Source organism: Pygocentrus nattereri, chromosome 25 (assembly GCF_015220715.1).
Source record: "Pygocentrus nattereri isolate fPygNat1 chromosome 25, fPygNat1.pri, whole genome shotgun sequence".
Lineage (NCBI taxonomy): Eukaryota > Metazoa > Chordata > Actinopteri > Characiformes > Serrasalmidae > Pygocentrus > Pygocentrus nattereri.
In genome coordinates, this window is record NC_051235.1 from 24,217,775 (window position 1) to 24,236,359 (window position 18,585).

Consider the following 18,585-nt stretch of genomic DNA (forward strand, 5'->3'; position numbering starts at 1 on the left):
TCACACTGTGTTATTGACAAGACCAGTCTTTAAGAAAGTGCATCTTGTGCATGGAGGAAGTACTTGTGTATGGAGCCGCTTGGGCTTCAAGACTGTATCCGTAGGAAGACGGCTACCTTTTCCAGTCTGACAGAATAACTACGTAGTAGAGTCCCTCCATCAAAAACTTGGCCATTCCACCGATCTCTCCATTGAATTCCATCTCCTGGTAAGTAAATGTTCCTTTCAACTTTTCCTTGATCAGTTACAGGTGCTACCAGGACCTAGATGCATTTTAAGAAAGATGGTGTTAGGACGAACTTGCTTTTGACAGGAAAACCAAAAAAAGCTTCATAAAAACTTCATAATTAACTTCAGTCTACCTCTTGTTTCCTGTGAAAGTTATCACGCCCTACCAGCCCACATCCTCCTTGTTTTTCCAGTTCTGGACTGGTGAAAGGGTGCAAAACTACCTTTCAGGGTTCAAACCTCTACTAGTGTGGTACCTTCAAGGGTACTTTTAGTTAGAGAGCACTATTATATAAATATATACAATATTAACTCTATACACATATGTTTTGCTCCAAGCTTTCTTGTTTATTTTCTGCTTTAAAAGTTTGTTCATGATTGATTATGAAAAGATACATTTATGCACATGTCCTCTGGGAAAGTGAACATAAATGCACTTAAGATACACAACTTCTTAAGATCTTAAGGACTGTTGTTGTATCTTGGGTGAGCAAAACGCACTCACGTTTCACCCTTCTTTCGTACTGTTTACCTCTCAGTCCTACCCCTGTTCCTCAAAGTGAGGTCCAAACTTTTAGCTTGAAGCAGAAGTCCCCTAGACTCTAGACCCTTGTCTAAATCTACCCTACTGTGTGGTACTATGCTCATGTTTCCTTTGAGATGCATGAAGCCTACTACTGAACCTTTCCAAACTGCTGCTCACACATTATAGGGAAGATGAACACGAATGGATTACAGCACTAACTGCCCAGGTTCTATGTACAGGAGCCTGTAGATGCACATGATTTGACAGCACCAATGTAGGCCAACATGACAAATAACTAAGCAATCCTTTCCATCCAGAAAGCAGGGTTGTGGTTTTGTAAGCTACCATGGCCATGGTATCAGTACTCAAACCCAGCTCTTAATGATGGGGCACAGCCCTTTAGGGACTTGAATGATGCCACTCTGGAATCATTTAAGCTTTTTTTGGTTTGTTTGTTTTTTTTACTTGAACTTGCTACTATCTGTTGGATACCTCAGATCCAATGAGGAATTCATCATCAATAGTAAATGTGAAGGGGTCCTCTGGACTGATCCACCACAGCGGTCTGTAGATTGGATTTGTTGTTTCCTTCCATTCATGAGCATACTTCAGTAGCAGAGGAACCACAAAGTCATGGTGCAGTGACAGATAGGACTTGGTGAGGTTCAGAACCTAAGGCAGAGGAGTGAGAAGACTGGTTGTCTGCTAAGAAAAATAATATTTGACAGAAAAATGGATGTTTTTAAATGTTTGCTAGTGGCATACCAAAATTCAATTAGGTATTCTGCCTTTGGTTTGTTATATACATACCCAGTATTCGCTAAAACTCCATGGAGGTGTCTGGAAGGAGATAACTGGGAGAAATGAGACAATTTCTAGCCAACGGATAAAGAGCTCTTCATCACTAATCATGTGATCAACCAGTGAGCCACCTGTATACAAAAAATAGATCAGATGTTAAAAAAAATTATAAAAATGAATAACTAGTAAGAATGTAAATATCTAGGAATCTGAGACTTGCCAATGGCATCAGAAATGAAGAAGTTATATCCTAGAATACTGTAGTGCAAGATAGATGGAATGATGCCCTTAATTCCTGTGTAGCCCCAGCTGCCTTGCAGTGGTGACATCATTATAAACAATGGTACATCACTGGTCCTGACAAGGCAGAAATATACATTATTACTTATTACGTTTCAAAGGTCACAGAGTTTATTAAAGAGGTCTCAAGTTTCTTCGTACCTTGACCCTGAGGTCACTATAGCCGTCCTTCCAACCCTCATAGCAAGGCCAGCCAAGAGTGTGATGTACTCTTGACCGACTTGAACTTCTGGAAGGCCATCAGAGAGGCTCCCTTCCCCTCCCTCCAGAATGATGTACTCTGCATCCAGCTGGGCAGATTCGGTGCCCACTTGTTCCAGGAACCACCTGACTGCTGCTGGGTTGGAGATGTTCAGCTTCACACAGATATCTCCTTTCCATGGGCTCATTAAAGGAACCTGTGGCAAAAGGCCAGCAGACAGCAGACCTGGCTCAAATGGATGCAACCAAAAGAAGTAAATGATTGACAGTTTACAGTACATTTCACTGTACATACTGTTAGTTGTATATTTCCAGCTGTATGTACAATATCCAAGATCCAGTTTGTCCACAAATAATAATAAATTATGCAATATGACCATCTTCATTTTTATCCTCTTACCAAATGTCCCTGTGTGGTAGTCAGCCGGCTGAGCCAGAAGGCCTCATTTCCTTCCTGAAGAGACATCTGAAACTGCTGGTTATTGACGCTGACGTATGGCGTAAAAGTGACAGAAATGTTGAGGTGTCTGATCAGTGGAAGGTTCCTTGCGTGGGAATAACTGTGGCCCTGATTAAGCAGATGTTTAGGAAGTTATTTACAGATGTGTTTACATGCATTTATTTAAACCTAATTGTGCAATTACCATAGTCTTTCCAAAAGAATCTCATACTCAAGAAGCGAGCAATAAAACAATTGGCTGATTTTCTGGACACAAATAATAACTGAGTTGACCCAGACAGTCCAAGACTAGACTTTTAGAAATAAGTCTCTTTGAAATGTAGATGAGTGGTAGCAAGAACTGATCATGTGAATGAAAGCTGTATAATAAGTGCCTGTGTCTGGCTGGCGTGCTGACCAGAGGAAGATTCATAGGGTTAATGTGAAGGAATGTGAAGCCCAGAATGACGTGGGCCTTGGGTATTTCTAAAAGCAGAACCACAACTTCCCACCCTTCTCAGTGCTCATACGGTCTAAATAAAAGCATAGCTTTGCCTTATTCTTACAAATAGAATTTTCATGTACCTTAACCTCTTAATATCAAACTCTTGGCTTATTATTCAGTTATTAATCCTAAGGATGATTATGCAGTAATTACTGCGAAGCTAATATCTAAGGTATGTAGTTACAAGGCTTGTCACAATCTTTCAACTGTTGTTTTTGTTACTTGTAAGAAACTAAAGTACAAGCCTGAAGTGGTCAAAATGGCAGATTAGGAATCTTGCACCCTAGAAGTCAATGCATAGTAGCTGTTAAATAACAACAGACACAGCTTGAGCTAAATAAATATCCATTACTCCCAGCTGCCCTCTAAATGTTTTGTGTAACCAGTGTTTTTATTTTTTAGAAGGCAAAAAAGATAACGGGCTTATTAAGTGAATAATAAGACTATGCAGAGTTTTTCAAAAAATCCAAAATACTTAAAAACATGTAAAAATGCCTTTGTAAATACTAAATAATCTAAAAACAGTATTTGGCAGAAAATGAATAGAACTTTGTCCATCAGGCTCTGTTTCTTACTATAATAGAACAGTATGAGATGTTTAAAATAAAAAAAAAGGGTAATTACATGGTAACAGCAAATTTGATTTAACAATTGAAATGCCATTTTTTGAAAATTTTAGAGAAACCTTTAATGTTTTAAAGCTTGCAGTTTTGTACGTTAACATCCCACACAGGATTCAGTTTTACTTGGAGACATTTAAGCATTGAATGAACAGACATTCAAGTAGCATATTCTTTACTTTTAGTATTACAATTTTGCTTCAGTGAAGCCTGACTGAATATTACTGGAGAAGATTTTACTTCATATACACACATACTGATTTTACTTCATATGCATTAAATTTGTAGTGGCGAACATACACTGTTTGTTATACAAATTGAAAACAAATCAGCAAGCTGATCTATCGAAAGCATACATTTTTATTGACTTTAATCAAGTAATCATGATAGCCCTAAACACTTTTCCAGAGATAACCAGATAAGTGAAGAAAGAAAGGAAATTTACTGACCATTTTCAGTAGCAAAGAGGTGGAATGTTCATCAAGGCTGATAATGACCTCATTAAGTTGGTGTCTCTTCAGCTGCTTGGCAAACATCCTCAGCTTTTTCTCCAGCCTTGCTCCAGAGTCTGTGTTCACCACCAGCTTCCATAGAGATGACCTAAAATGATCATCCAAATCAAACCAGGCCAAAAGACCTTATATCTGAATCAGGTTTGACTCAGCACTAAGAGACAGCAAAAAGTTTTCCACATCATAGCACGATTCTGAATGTAAACAAATGTTAATATCAATGAAAATATCTGCATGAAAGCTTTATTGGTAGCGCATGTCTCTAGTTTCAGAAACTGGCCCAGTCTCTACACAAGTATCGGATACGCAGCACATGAAGAGACTGTGAACAGCTGCTCTGGCATATTAGATATCCAAAATCAAGAGTAAAATAGCTCATGTCTGTGTAGTGCAACTATAACTAGTGTCAAAATAAACCAGTTTATCTGAATTTGACATAGAGACATACCAATGGTAGCTCTGAATTAATTTAATGAAAAATAAGACTAGCTTGCACACTAGAGAAACCTTTCTAAAAAGACATTCTTATATTAGCATGTTTGTTACCGTAAAATGCCCAGGTTAGGCAGCTGTGGTGGGCGGTGCCTGCATTCGTGTGCTATTTTCTGATGAACAGCTCTGAGATTGCGACCCACGCACACTCTGTACTGTAGAGGCTGTGTGACCAGTATGTGCTGTGGCTCGACACACAGCTTCAGACTACTGTCGATACCAACATTCAGGGGCACATCTGGAGAAAACAGCACTGCAACACCTGTAAGGACAAACCATGTAAAGTACAAGGTTCACAATATTCATGGATATAGCGCATACCCTATTTTTAAATCCGACTAATTGTACAGAAAGATATTTCACATGCTAAAAGAAATTCCACTGATTTTGAGCATAATTCAATCATTAATATGTAAGCCAAGTCATTCAGACTGGTTTGATCTGAAATGGTTCATAGTAGAGTATTAGTATTTTTACTAATTCAGAATTACTCACAATGGTGGTGATAGGAACCAGACATCTGAAGAGTTTAATGCCTCTAAAAGCTCCCTCACAAAGTTATTACTTTTAATTGTTAGAAATGTACTACATGCTATCTGAAACTGTTTTACATTAGTTCCGAGATCAGATTTTGGCCTCACATATATATTTTTAAAACATGTGCAAGTGGAGAAGTACATATAGGGTGTTATAAGGCAAAATAGATAAAGGACTTCTATACAAGCCCAAAAAGAACTGCTTTACCATTATTAACTTTATATGTAAAAACAGCAGATGTGTAGGTTTCCACTGTTTATTTGTATAGTAAACAAAATAGTTATGCACATTGCGAACGCTGGTTCCTGCCTCAACCACTGTAAAGAATCAGTCAATAATTTTCTCTACAATTAATTTCACATCAAGCCCCTCTTAATGCCTTTGTTTCAACCATTGAATTGAATTATTCAAAAATCTGTGGAATTCCCCTTTTAGCCAAGTAAGCTGAACTTCAGTTAAGCTAGTTAGGGATTCCACTAAAAATACAATTAAACTATTTGTTTTCTTGAGTTGTGGAGTCACTGAGATGAAAAAAAATGCTGTTTTCCCAAGATTATAAAAATGAATTAGAACACTTGTTTTTCTGAAGAAATGTATGTCTGCTATCTTGTTATCTCAGAAAAACAGCATTTAACTCTCTTTCCAGATTATTTGTCATTATTGAACTACATTTTATTAGCTCAAGATGTTCACAAAATCCTGTTATCTCAGGAAAACAACATTTGTTATCTTGTAATATTGACAACTTAAAATCACAACAAAGTGAGTTGAATTAATGAGAAAACAAATATGTTTACCCTGCTGTGTTGTTTGGGTTATTTTCAATGGTTAGCAAAATAAAAAATGATGCCATTTATTATTATTTCAACCTCAGATTTTTTGACCTTCGCTCATTTTCTGTGAAGAACATACAAAATAACAAATTTAATAGACTTCACACTGTTCACCCCCAACGCCCCCACCCCTTTATATTACATGTGGTGTTCACGTGAACCCTCAGGGAATAAAAGTGTGGAGGTGTTCCCTTCACTCTGCTCTCCTCCTACATAGCCGTGTGTGTGTGTGTGTGTGTGTGTGTGTGTGTGTGTGTGTGTAGGTGGACAACATGGACCAGCTGCTGACTTGCTACAGCTGCTAAAGGAGAACCCTACGCTGACCACTTGTGGTATTTTAAACATCTGGTATTTTTACATAAATTGTTATGGCAGTATTGATTTAAAAAACAATGTGGTGGGTCCACCAGACCCACATTAACACCACACAAGTAAGTAACATCTTTGAATGTCACAAGATTTAATGATCCATAAAGGCCAAATGTCATTGTAAGCATACATGTGGACATGAACGCACATGCTCACATTCCAGGTTACTCAAACAAATGTTTCGCAAGTTAACTTGGGCTTATGAACCCATTAAAATACCATCCCAACTGAATAAGCCTATGGCATGCATTACTATTCCATGCCAACGACCTCAACAATACAGCTCCATAAATAAATCATTATTCAAATAGCTTGTCTCATGTCTTTGCTCTGAAGCTTTTTTAAGCCTGTTATGTGTACACGTGAGTCCCTCCGTGTGTGCGTGTGAAAGAGAGCGAGTTTCTAACCTGTTGATCCAAAAAACTGATGGTCCAACACAGAGCCATACCCTGAGGGATTGAGTCTCAAATCACTGACAGTGAAGGGCTGCAGTGGAATATTCACAGTGTTTATAGGCCATTTCTGTGCCTGGACGCCTGCTCCACCATACCAGAAGATATTCTCCATATAAAAACAGTGCTGAAAAAGGAGCACATCCACAGCATTGGATACATTACTACAGTTCCTTTACAGTCAGCCAAATGCTTTACTGCTGAAAAAAAATTGCAGTGACCATTTTTATCATTATCGTAATGAATTACATCACAATATGTCATAATGTTGTGTTCCCTGCTATTAAAGGAGTCGTAGCTTTTGCACAAGTCATAGATTTATTAAAGAGCTGTAGTTGGCCACATGTTACACCATACACAAAGAGAGTTTGCTAACAGTTCACTCTAAGCCTAAGCTCTGCATCAGAGATGATACAAAGGACAAGAACAGTCACTGTTTGAAACTTGAATGGTAACACTTGTAACGCTCCCATTCGTTAGAGATCTGTGCAAACGCAGTACCCAGAACAACCTGAAAAAACATGTTTTTGTGCGTTACCGAGCCAAATGCTACAAACTATGAGGTTTTTGTCAGATGTTAGTGATTTCAAATGTGTTTTTGAAAAGGTAATTTGACATTCAGTCTCACATTTTTTGGTCTCTCCTCATTCCAAGGGAAACGAGTCTGGTCTTGTATGGCTGGAAATAACTGCCCAGCGGCGTTACAAAGCTGGCTGCCGAGTGAATAGACTTTCCTTTAAGGACTTTGTCTACACTCAGCTCTGGCTAGCCCCACCTTCACAATACAAGTCCTAGAAAAACCAAAGACGTTGGGGAGACAGTTGTGCATTCTTTGAGCCAAAAGTTAGAAACTTTTTTTTCTCAGATTTTACCAGTGATTTAAAATGTTTTCTTTTTTAAATGTAATTTGACCTCCAGTTTTGAGTGTTTTTGTCACACTGTAAGAGATTCTGGTCTTGTATGGCTGGAAATAACTGTCCAGCAGCATTGCAAAGATGCCTGCTAAGTAAACATACTTTCCTATAAGGCTTTGTAAAAACCCAGTGAATAAATGCTGTAGAACACTTAATCTAGAATTATGCATAGCTACATCACTGAACACTGTAAAATGTGCAAATGATTATATGGTTGATATGCAGCCACTTCCCAACTGCATGTTTGACTTCCAAGAGAGCATAATTGGTCCAGTTTAATAAGATTTAGTGCAGCAGTGTATAAAATGTTGAATACAAATAATTGAATTCATAGTCTATTATAGTATTTTTTTTAAATGTGGGCTTACTTTGATGGAACTTAACAGATGCCAGGAAAAATAAATATCACGGCATTCTTTAAGTATCGTGGTCAGCTTACCCTCATGTCAACATGACAGTGCAGAGGCATCCACGTTATGTTGTAGCACTCCATGTGCAACAGCTCGTCCTGCTCCAAAACCATCTTCACCTCCAGCCGCCCGTCCCACTCGGTGCAGAAACCACTCGAGTTAAGCCAGCAACGATTCCTCGCAAAACGCACGTGCAGATCAGGGTCCCCTACCTGTCCAACAGAAACTTCCACGGCTGTTTTGTCCTCGGAAAGCGTCTGAAACACAAGGGAATGCTTCTTGGAATCCCAGAAAATCCCCGTGAAGCGGCCCTGGAGAACCCAGTGCTTGTGGGACTGATCCACCACTTGCCAGTAGATTAATCCAATGGTCATTACGAACAGGAGTCCCATGGCGATGCAAGCCGCTGTTCCTTTCCATGGGTCAGGTTCTGCTCTGTGCTCCGAGTCCCAAGACACTCCGGGGTAAGGGCACGGCTTCCTAACCACATGGTTGAAATGGACAAGGCAGAAAACGGTACAGCAGTTGCTGGGTTTGCCAGCTACAACATGCGATCGCGCTCTTTTTAAATGCAATTAGCAGAGAGCTGTTGCGCATGATCAGAAATAGCGTTTGATGTAAAAAGAGACTCACCACATGCTGCTGAGATCGGTGCAGACTGATGGACAGAAAAGATTACCGGGCTCTTCCCATGAGAGATGTGTGGGTCAGCTGCCTTACACTCAGGCTGATGGCCCACAGAATGGCGGGCAGCAACACTGCACAGGCTGGCACTGGCCCAAATTCCCATGTGGCTTCTTCAAGCTGCAAACTAATCACGATCGACGTGGAAGCAACTGTGAACTCTTCTCATTCGAATTTTCCCGTTCCACCTTAAATGGGGCAGCAGTTAAATACAGGCGCCCCAAACAAGATGCTGGCGAATAGAAAGACAACTTTAGCTTCGTGTAACTTCGGTTAAGGGTGTGATATTAATGTTTATGTTTGATCAGTTATGCACACCAAGATGAATATATTAGTTAAGCATTAGCGTTCGAAAGAGAACATGTTATCACGAGTATCACAACAGCCCCGATGTGATACGTGATAACAGATTTGCGAAATAAAAGAAAAATAATAATGAGTAAAGGAAAGAAGCCACCGAACAACTCCGTCCGCCAGAGAAAGTAGTACCCTTTGACTTTATGGGCAGCTAAGTTAGAGACATAACCTTAAAGTTAAAGCATCATATTCAGCTCGGCTTTTTCAGTGTTTGCCTAGCTAATTATCCTGAATGTTGTTTTGTTCTGGCCGGTATGTAAAGCACATCACAGCCTGTCTTCTGTGCCGAATCCTGCTCGTCTTGCTAATTCCAGTTTGTTTAGTTAGTTAGCTAACCTAGCTAGTTCTTCTGCCATAGCTACCAAAGGAAAGTGTTACTTAGGAGCAACGACATGTTCGGAATCTCATGTAGGCGTGTCGAAGGTTCTCTTAAAGAAGGATAAGATGTAATGTAATCTAGATGCATCTGCTACTAACGTTCTTTAGCTAGCTAGTAACATAGCAACGGCTAGCTGCAGCATAAAGTGAGTGGTTACTTAGCAACCGGTGCCCAGCGGAATAATACAGTAACCGTGAAGAAGAACCGTGGGTTGAGAACGCTTCTCAACCCACCAAACTGTGTCATTCTAACCAACTATTGCATAATATACTTAATTGGAGCAGCTGAGTCTTAAATGAGATGCTACCAGACACGGGGAGCCTGGCGTCTTTTCATTTCTCTGTTATATATATATATATATATTAAAAAAAAGCATGACTGCAAAATGCCAGAGTGCGATGAAATGAAATGGAGCTAAATGGCTAAAAACGGAAAGTTAAAAAGGCTTCAGAAGGTTGTATTTCATAAAGAAAAGTAAAAAAACTTGGTTTCTTACTTCTATGTTTCTTTTTTCTACAGTAAATGGGTTTTGGGCAGCAGGATACCTGTTACTGCTACTGAGAGCAGCTCATTGGTTGTTTGTGTTCACTGACGTCATGAACGTACCCAAGGCACTGTTAAACTGGAGTTCACAAGGATTTAAAAATACAACAGCGGTGTCAAATGTCATGTGCAGTTCTGTGTTCAGGAAATTATTGTATTCTTTTACATTGAAAACATTCACGTATTTATAAACTGTGATTTTGGTCAAATGCTCCATCGTAGCCCATTCATTTTGGACTCGCTCAGGAGCGCCCTGTAGTCTTTGAGAAACCCAGAAGACGTTACAGAAGTGGTACTTCTCCTCTCTATCTACATGTTCTCTGATGCTACACTTCAGTGAAGCTTTGAAGAGTTATTCTTCTTCTTCTTCTTTGTGTTGTAAACTTCAATTAGTTGACTCTACTAAAAGCACATTGCTCAAGGACACCTCAGTCATGTGCTGTCGGCTCTCGATCCCCAGAGCCAACAGCACATGACTGAGGTGTCCTTGAGCAAGACACCTAACCCCCAATTGCTCCCCGGGTGCTACGGATTGGGCTGCCCACCGCTCCGGGCAAGTGTGCTCACTGCCCCCTAGTGTGTGTGTGTGCTCACTAGAGTGTATGTGGTGTTTCACTTCATGGATGGGTTAAATGCGGAGGTGAAATTTCCCCATTGTGGGACTAATAAGGGTCTCTTAATTTAATTTAATTTAAAAAAGTAAAACTGTTTAACAGGTTGAATAACTTTGTATGAGTCACTTTTGTCATGTTCAGTGATCCACACATCTGCATCAAGTAAGGCAACAGCCCAATCATTTTCCATTCAGTCTCAGTTCAGCTGGTGGTGCTCTTTCACGTTCTGCTTACTCTTGAATTAGTTAGATCAAGTCTAATCAGCCTAGTTGGGTTAACTTCTCATTTAATTACTCCAAATAATGTCTCCAAAATTACTCCAAAAACATGTAAAATCCATCCAAAAGTACCATTTTAGTGTGATGAATATGCTATGACACAAGAATAAAAATACAGCACTTAAATGAGCATTGAATTAAGCATTGATTGCAATATACTGTGCTGCACTTATATATTGTATTGTATTGTATTGCACAGAGTTTTGTTCCTTTTCTCTCGGTATCTACAGCGACTTTTTGTTTCTAGCAGTATCTGAGCTCAGCACTGTCTTTTTCTCTAACCTATTGGTAACTAGCAAAGATACTTTCTCTAGATAGACAAAGCACTTCTCGTAAGTCGCTCTGGATAAAAGCATCTGCTAAATCCTGTAAATGTAAATATCCTGTGAAAAGACATGAAACTTTTGGAAAATAAGAATTAAGAGAGACCAACGGAAGTGCTAAGAAGCTTTTTGGGCAAATGACTCTTCAGTCCATAGAACTTATCCAAATGAATTAATCTTAACTAGATTTACCTACACATTTAAAATTATGGTTCTTTACTAAAGAAAATGGTTCTATATAGAACCATGAACACTCAACTGGTTCTATATAGAACCATTTTCTTTTCTAAAGAACCCTTGAAGAGCCATCATTTTCAAATGTGTGAGTAACTGAGGATTACACAAGAAATAAAGTTTTGCTAGATTTGCAAACAAACAAGTAAACCAAAAAGTAAGTAAATTATGTGCGGTTGTTCTAATTTACAATGTTTCTGAGTATTTTCAAGTAATACTTGTACCAAAGCTCCATTTTAGTTCTGTTGACTTGGCACCTAGACTTACTTGCTGTGTCTCACACCTCACTCTTTTTTCAGTTTTATTACACCAGAAGGATCCCAACAACAGATAAATATCACCTAAAATTCGCTGGATTTACTAAAACGTTAGACTGCACCTGACGTGATCGTTTATAAATAAAGTTTTTGGTTCACAATTTCTCTTTCACTAATATTAGGATACTGTTGCTTTAATTTAGGCTACCGTACCAAACTCTGATGACATAATTATAAGCTACATAGAAAACTAAGTCCACTAAATTTTAATGAACACAACATTTGATGTAGTCCTGCTGTCACATGCTTCTTCAGAAAAGGACCTAATGAGCTACAAATCAAATATTGTCTAATAAAAGGGATCATATTCAATTTAAACCTTCTGTTTTATTCTAAAACATCTAGCAAGGTGCTATTCATCCATTTTTGGGATACCGCTGGTCTAAAATAAAATGCAAAAATGTTGGTATAATGACACTGTGGGACATGAGAAGACTCAACATGATATAATATTGTATCTGTTGTATATAATCTATCTCTAATTTCTAAAACCAGTCAGGTGCCCCTGCTTATTAGGAAAACCTCCAGACCAGATGCCATGGCCAAAGCAAACACCTGACCAAGGAATGGTGCAAGAAGAAAGAGGCTACAGGAGACCACCCAGATCACTTTCCCCACCTCGCTGCTCTGCCTCAACCTGCTGGAGACCTACAGCCCTTGGCAGGAAGACGGACACAAGATCATCTTCTAAGAATTCCCCCTCTCAGCACCTCTTCTAATCAACCGGAGAGATCATGTATCTAATGGCCTAGGAGTCTTCAGAAGACATTAATTCTGTATGCAGTTCTCTGTACTTAAGGCTTGTCTTGTTTCTATATTGGTAGTGTGTATAGTGCAGGGTACAGCTACAGTGTAGAAATACAGTCTCAGAAGATATATCAATATAAATATTGCACTTATGATATAAGAAGCAGCCTGCAGAAGATTATTCACCCCAGATCTGCTCAGCATTAAAACCATGTGTTAGAACAAAAGCAAGCATTATTTCCTGATCGCAATCAGTAGGCCTAATCATTAAAGGTCAGCACATTTACTGACAGCTTCCTTTTCTCATGAGTGAGCTATGTAAGCGGAGTATTTCTCTGTTACCCTGTTCATCATCACCGCCATAATTCTTTGTGTACGATTTAAGTGAAACGCTCTGTGTTACAGGGCCATATGGAAAGGAAGGTCTTCATTTACAGAGTGTTAAACTGGCTGTCATTCCAGGCTCTATAAATAAAACCTGACTGCTTTCTGGCCGGCAGCACAACCGTAGACCGTGGGAACATGAAACAGAGCTCAAAATAAGAAGCCCTCGCTCTCTTTCTGCTTCTGTTTCTTTACATCTTTCAACTTTTTTTTTTTTTCTCTTCCACACATACAGAAACTGTGGGTAGTATAATAATGCAGGACACTATGATGTATGACTTTTATACACATAGTCTAATAAGAAATGTTACTATATATACTGAATGTTACTATATTACAATCAAAATGGTCATTAAGTACAAGTTATTCACTTTTCAGCATCAGGAAGTGGCAGAAAACATGTTTAACAGAAAACAACACAGAGGCCTCAATAACTGAATATAACATCAAACATGCCAGTACCTAGTATCTATTCTTCTAAGCTTCCATTCTTTTCAGGAGGCTCTAAGTTGCTCAGTTTTTCCACACTTCTGAAGTTCAGTCTTAGAAGTTGGTTGCCTTTTCTGCTTCTCACGATCCGAATAATCCCAAACACAGTGATCTTGAGGTCTGAACTCAGTTGATTGTTTGGAGAACACCAGCAGCTTCTTTGTTTGTTCTCAGTAAGAGCCCTTGACAGCTACACATCCTTCCAGAACCATAGCGCTGCGCTGGCTTCTCACAGTGGAAGGATGGACGGAAACCGTGTGGATTTTTTCAGATCTGAAGCAGCTTGATTGTCTCCTCTCTCTCAAAAAAAAGCTTTAAGATGCCGTTTATCTGATGTGGACAGTTTTGATGGGAAATTAAATAAGTGATTTCTTACTTTGACACAGTACTGTATCTAATTTGAATATTAAAGCTTGGATCACTGGAATCCAATCAAAGTGGCAGCTCTGGGGGGTGAATCAGTGCTTCATAAAAATATGATATGTACATTTTATTATATTGGTTATTACCATAAATGTTTTTAATTACTATTCAAGCAATATCATTTTATAATACCCTAATTTACTAATTGTTTTTAAACAATGTAAATCTTGTGTTTATCACTGTGTAAATAAACATTATGTAAATAAATGCATATTTATACAGTATAATACCTTCATATGATTTCAGTCAAGCCAAACAATAACTCCTAAATGGCATGACCTAATATATATTGCTGGTTAGTATCTTCAATGAATTTGGATTTCAGTGTAAATGTACTGATGGGTGGAGTAAAAGTACAGACAAGTATCTTGGCTTGTTTTATAAACAGGCAGATAGGAAAGTAGTGGAAGTAGTTGAGAAAGAGATGTTTAGGGCAAAATGTTTCTGTGTAATATGGGATCATGACTCACTTGATAGCGCAGTTTTACATAGAAATGTTTCATTACACAGAAATAGCAAAATTCCCCTTATCACCTGGTTGATCTTTGGTACTTTCACTCTGTCTTATGACCTTCTAAATATTGATTAACCTTATAGATATAAGTTTTATTCATTGTATAAAGGGTGTGGTTTATTTGTAGCTGGTAGGGCCATAATGCGCGAGATATATAAGGGTATAAGGGGAAAATGTTTACAATGATCTATGACAGTGAATTGCAGTGTAAGTCATCATATCACTTTTGTACCACTAGAGGGTGCCAGAGTGCATGTGTCACAGTGCTCAAACAAAGGAAACATGTCTTTCTCGACTGCTCTGTGATGTGCAGGACAGGGACCAAAGAGTGTAATATAATAAAAACACCTGGATACCAAAGGTACTCTTTGTGAAGGTGCATCAGAAACAGCCCTTCATTTATTTGGGGTCTGCAGCCACACAAAGAAGTTCTGGTCTGATCTTCTGAACTCACTTTCAGACATGCACTGTCAAAGTTTATACCATGTATTAAATCTTATATTTTTTCTAGCAAAATATATACACAAATGCAAATTTAGAGATATAAAACACTGTTTCCCTGTATTCATAAATGAACTAATACTGTATAACAATACTATTGTGACTTCAAATCATCCCAAAGCTGCTAAAACTGTTGTTTAGCTGATGTCTTACAACAACTATTCTATTTTTTTTTGTTATTAATTTTATATGATTGTTTTTTTTTCTTTTTTCTCTGCTTATTTCCCTTGCTTTGTTTTGTGTATATAATCACCCTGGCAGTACTGTGTTATCTATATCTCATTGCTCTAAATGCTGTTCTCTTTAAAAAAAATCATAATAATTTCCTATGTCTAATATCAGAGAATGTATTATGACCTTTCTCTGATGCAGGTCATGCCACCATGCAGTTATTTACATAGCACTATGTGATACGGAGAAGCTGCTGACAGTGTAAACAGTCCTACCAAAAAGAATAGGCCGGTGGAGTCTGGCTGCCAGCAGGGCTGGGGGAGTGGACAGGGGAGTGGGATGGACTGAGCTAGTGGACGGGGGAGTGGACTGGGATAGTCTGGCTCTGGCCGCATCCTGCAGCCTCGTGCTGGGTCTTCAGTACGGGGCATGTTAAGACATGTTCCCTGCTCATCTAATTATATCAGTGTTCAAATTGAATCCTCACATATTCGTTGTATTACTGACAGAAATTGCTTTGAAAGGTTCGCGCATGTTCAACCCTCGAACTTCCTCCCAAAGCGTAATGAGTAAAATGAGTTTTTATGGTTATTACTAACACATTAAGTACTAGTCCAGAGCAAACTCAGCTTGGCTAAGAAAAAGCTGTCCAAAACTATTGTTTACAACATCAAAATCAACCTAGACGTATGCAGGTTGTATGATCTTCAACGCAGTAAAAGCTCAGACAGGCCTTTTGGCATTTGACCCTTTAAATGGCCATCAAGTCTCTGCTTCCATTCCTCAATGCTTTAACTGGAAGGAGAATTCCACCAATTTTTCAAAATTTCAGCATAATTTAATCGTGATGAGATGTAAACCCAGCAATTCAGCGTGGTTTGAGGTGAAATGGTTACACTGAGGACAGATGTACTGAATTGGATTTCTTCACAGTGATGATAGGAATCAGGGGTCATAAAAATTTTAGGCCAAAATATTCTCTCGATCAACTGTCAGAAAACAATGTTTCAGATATCAGGCAGTGCATTAGGGGACCTTGTCAATTAATACCTCCATGTGAGTTAGCTTTCAGAGGCATTATGTGGTTCCTATCACTCCTGCTGTGAACAATTCTGAATAGTTTCCCAGGAAAAGCACATTTCCCTGAACTACCTTGAATGACCTTATTTACATCTTAATGGTTGAACTGTGTGGAAACAAAAATCAGTGGAAGTCCCCTTTAAGAATAAGAGTACAAAGTTGTATTTGCATTATTTACAGAATAATAAAGAATATTAACCCTGGGCAGACTGAGGTGAAGTTAAAAGAGCAGGGAATAGGATTTGGGACCTGCTGGCAGGTCCACGAAGGTTATGGGGTTTTAACCCTTTACATAACCAATCCCAAATGTCTATTACATACTTCTATTACTTAAGAATAACTCAGCTAGTTTGCACTGTAATCCATGTAGTTGCTGAATAATAAGCCTTCGATTTTAAGAGGTTAATAGGGTACAATGTATTGTACAGTCATATAGCTTGCTCATAAAGTCAATTATAGAACTGACATTTTTCAACAAAGCAAAAAAGATCCCTAACATGGTAAAAATTCAACATATGACTCTTTCACCTAAACCTTTTCAAAATACCATGAAATGTTCTTTAAAATTTATTTCGGAAAGGTCACTGGTTCAGACCACTAGCAGGTTGAAGTGGAGCCAGCCATAGACTGCGAACCATGAGTTTTGTGTCACATATATGGCGCACAAACAGACCACAGATAGAAACGCGCACACATACACAAAATATGTATTCATATCTTAGTGGGTTATTTTCATTCGACCTCTATATTAATGTAGCTAAATGGTGCTGTGTCTAAACTTTAGCAGAACCCCTCAAGAACCAGAAGTGAATATTTTGGTTGCCTTTTCCTTTCTCACATATAAGCTGCCAAATTGTTCATGTTTGACTCTCAACCTGGGGGTGTTTTGTCCCCACAGGGAGCTGAAAACATGGCCACACACACAGATGCATCATCATTGCCTGTGACAGTGAAATTTCAGTCTGTGTTTGCATACGCTGGAATGCGTCTGCAACCCCCTTTTGTTATGGTGAGAAGCAAGAATGCAGTCTACCCTCAATTAAAATTCCATTCGTTGACCTTTTGCCAAAAGGTACTTTAAAGCAGAAGCCATTTAACTAAGAATGCAGAACAGTTATGTGATGTACAGTTTTCTTGTTGCCAAAACAGTTGAGCCTGTTGAGACTGTGCATGCATACAGAGCCTGTGCATGCATAGTGATGCTGCGCAGACTAAGACTGTGCATTCAAGTTAAAACCAGCAGCAAGTGCTGCACTTACAGCACTTTACAGCACATGCTCTGGCGTTGGCTGGGGCTCTTACCCCCAAATAGCAACTTGTGAAGATGCCATACTCACATTTTTCATTTATGCTGTATATTTTATTAAAATAATTAAAAAGAACTAGTAAAACTACAAGAACTTATATGCTCAGACAATTAGTATTACTACAGGATACTACAAGTATTATAGGTTGTTATTCGAGAATATTATATAGAAGGAAAATTGTGTAGATTACAAAAAGTTTGATAGAAATCTTATCATATTGCTGGAGATCAGGGCTGCAGGATCAGTGTGGGCCACGGGCCCAATTTGGCCAGTGAGGATATAGACTGAACACTTTTTTGCACAATACATAAATCCTTAACATTCCAGGCTTATTACATACTAAGGGTTATTATTCATTTACAGCATTTGGCTGATGCTCTTATCCAGAGCGACTTACAATTTGATCATTTTACACAGGTAGGCCAAGGTGGTGTTAGGATTCTTGCCCAAGGACCCTTATTGGTATAGTGTAGGGTGCTTGCCCTGGTCGGGGATTGAACCCCAGTCTACAGCTTAGAAGGCAAAGGTGTTAACCACTACACTAACCAACCACCAGTAACTACATAGACTTCAGTTACCATTCAGTAACTACAGAGACTTCAGTGCAAACTATTGGAGCTTTTCTTAGATTACAGACGTATATAATAGATTTTGGGCCTGCCGGCAGACCATGGCTTGGTAAGGGGTTAATTAAAAATCGTATTTCATTTATGTATGTTAAAAGTATTTTAGTAGCAAAATATATTCCCGTGTTATAAGCTACATGTTTAAAAAACCTTCCTTATTTGTGGCCACCACAAACCACTGCACTTTGTCCCCCAAGTGCAAAAGGTTTGGGGACCCCTGGCTATAGATTATGCTCTGGGAAAAAAAAAAACTTGTCAACTTATCTGATTCAAATGAGCACAACAGTTTCACATACACGAAATAAATTACACTACATCAGCACAACTGCCAAAGAAAAGTGAACAGAAAAGTGTTGTGTTATTGTGCGTGTTTACATTTGAATCAGGTAAATGAGGCACAATTGGAGTAAAGCGGAATCAAGTGAAGCCCTTTTCTTTTCGGTGAGCATACTAGGAAAATCTGACAGTAGCTCTC

The 18,585-nt window shown here is 38.8% G+C and overlaps 1 protein-coding gene across 1 annotated transcript; it reads right to left on the minus strand.

Annotated features, from left to right (window-relative positions):
* Positions 1 to 57: 57 nt before the first annotated feature.
* On the minus strand, positions 58 to 8,934 carry LOC108438547 (SITS-binding protein-like). Its single transcript, XM_017716430.2, has 11 exons — positions 8,773 to 8,934; positions 8,169 to 8,619; positions 6,771 to 6,942; positions 4,679 to 4,886; positions 4,070 to 4,220; positions 2,457 to 2,624; positions 1,997 to 2,253; positions 1,776 to 1,912; positions 1,565 to 1,686; positions 1,247 to 1,426; positions 58 to 263 (listed from the first exon to the last, which is right to left on the minus strand). Exons 1-11 carry the CDS (start codon positions 8,775 to 8,777, stop codon positions 87 to 89), a joined length of 2,028 nt encoding a protein of 675 aa, XP_017571919.1. The 5' UTR covers positions 8,778 to 8,934; the 3' UTR covers positions 58 to 86.
* Between the last annotated feature and the right edge of the window lie 9,651 nt (positions 8,935 to 18,585).

Coding starts and splice junctions, on each gene's coding strand:
- LOC108438547 (XM_017716430.2), bottom strand. Junction 4,887..6,770: donor TCAGTTTTTTGGATCAACAG/GTTAGAAACTCG, acceptor TTGTCCTTACAG/GTGTTGCAGTGCTGTTTTCT. Junction 1,913..1,996: donor ATAGTGACCTCAGGGTCAAG/GTACGAAGAAAC, acceptor CTGCCTTGTCAG/GACCAGTGATGTACCATTGT.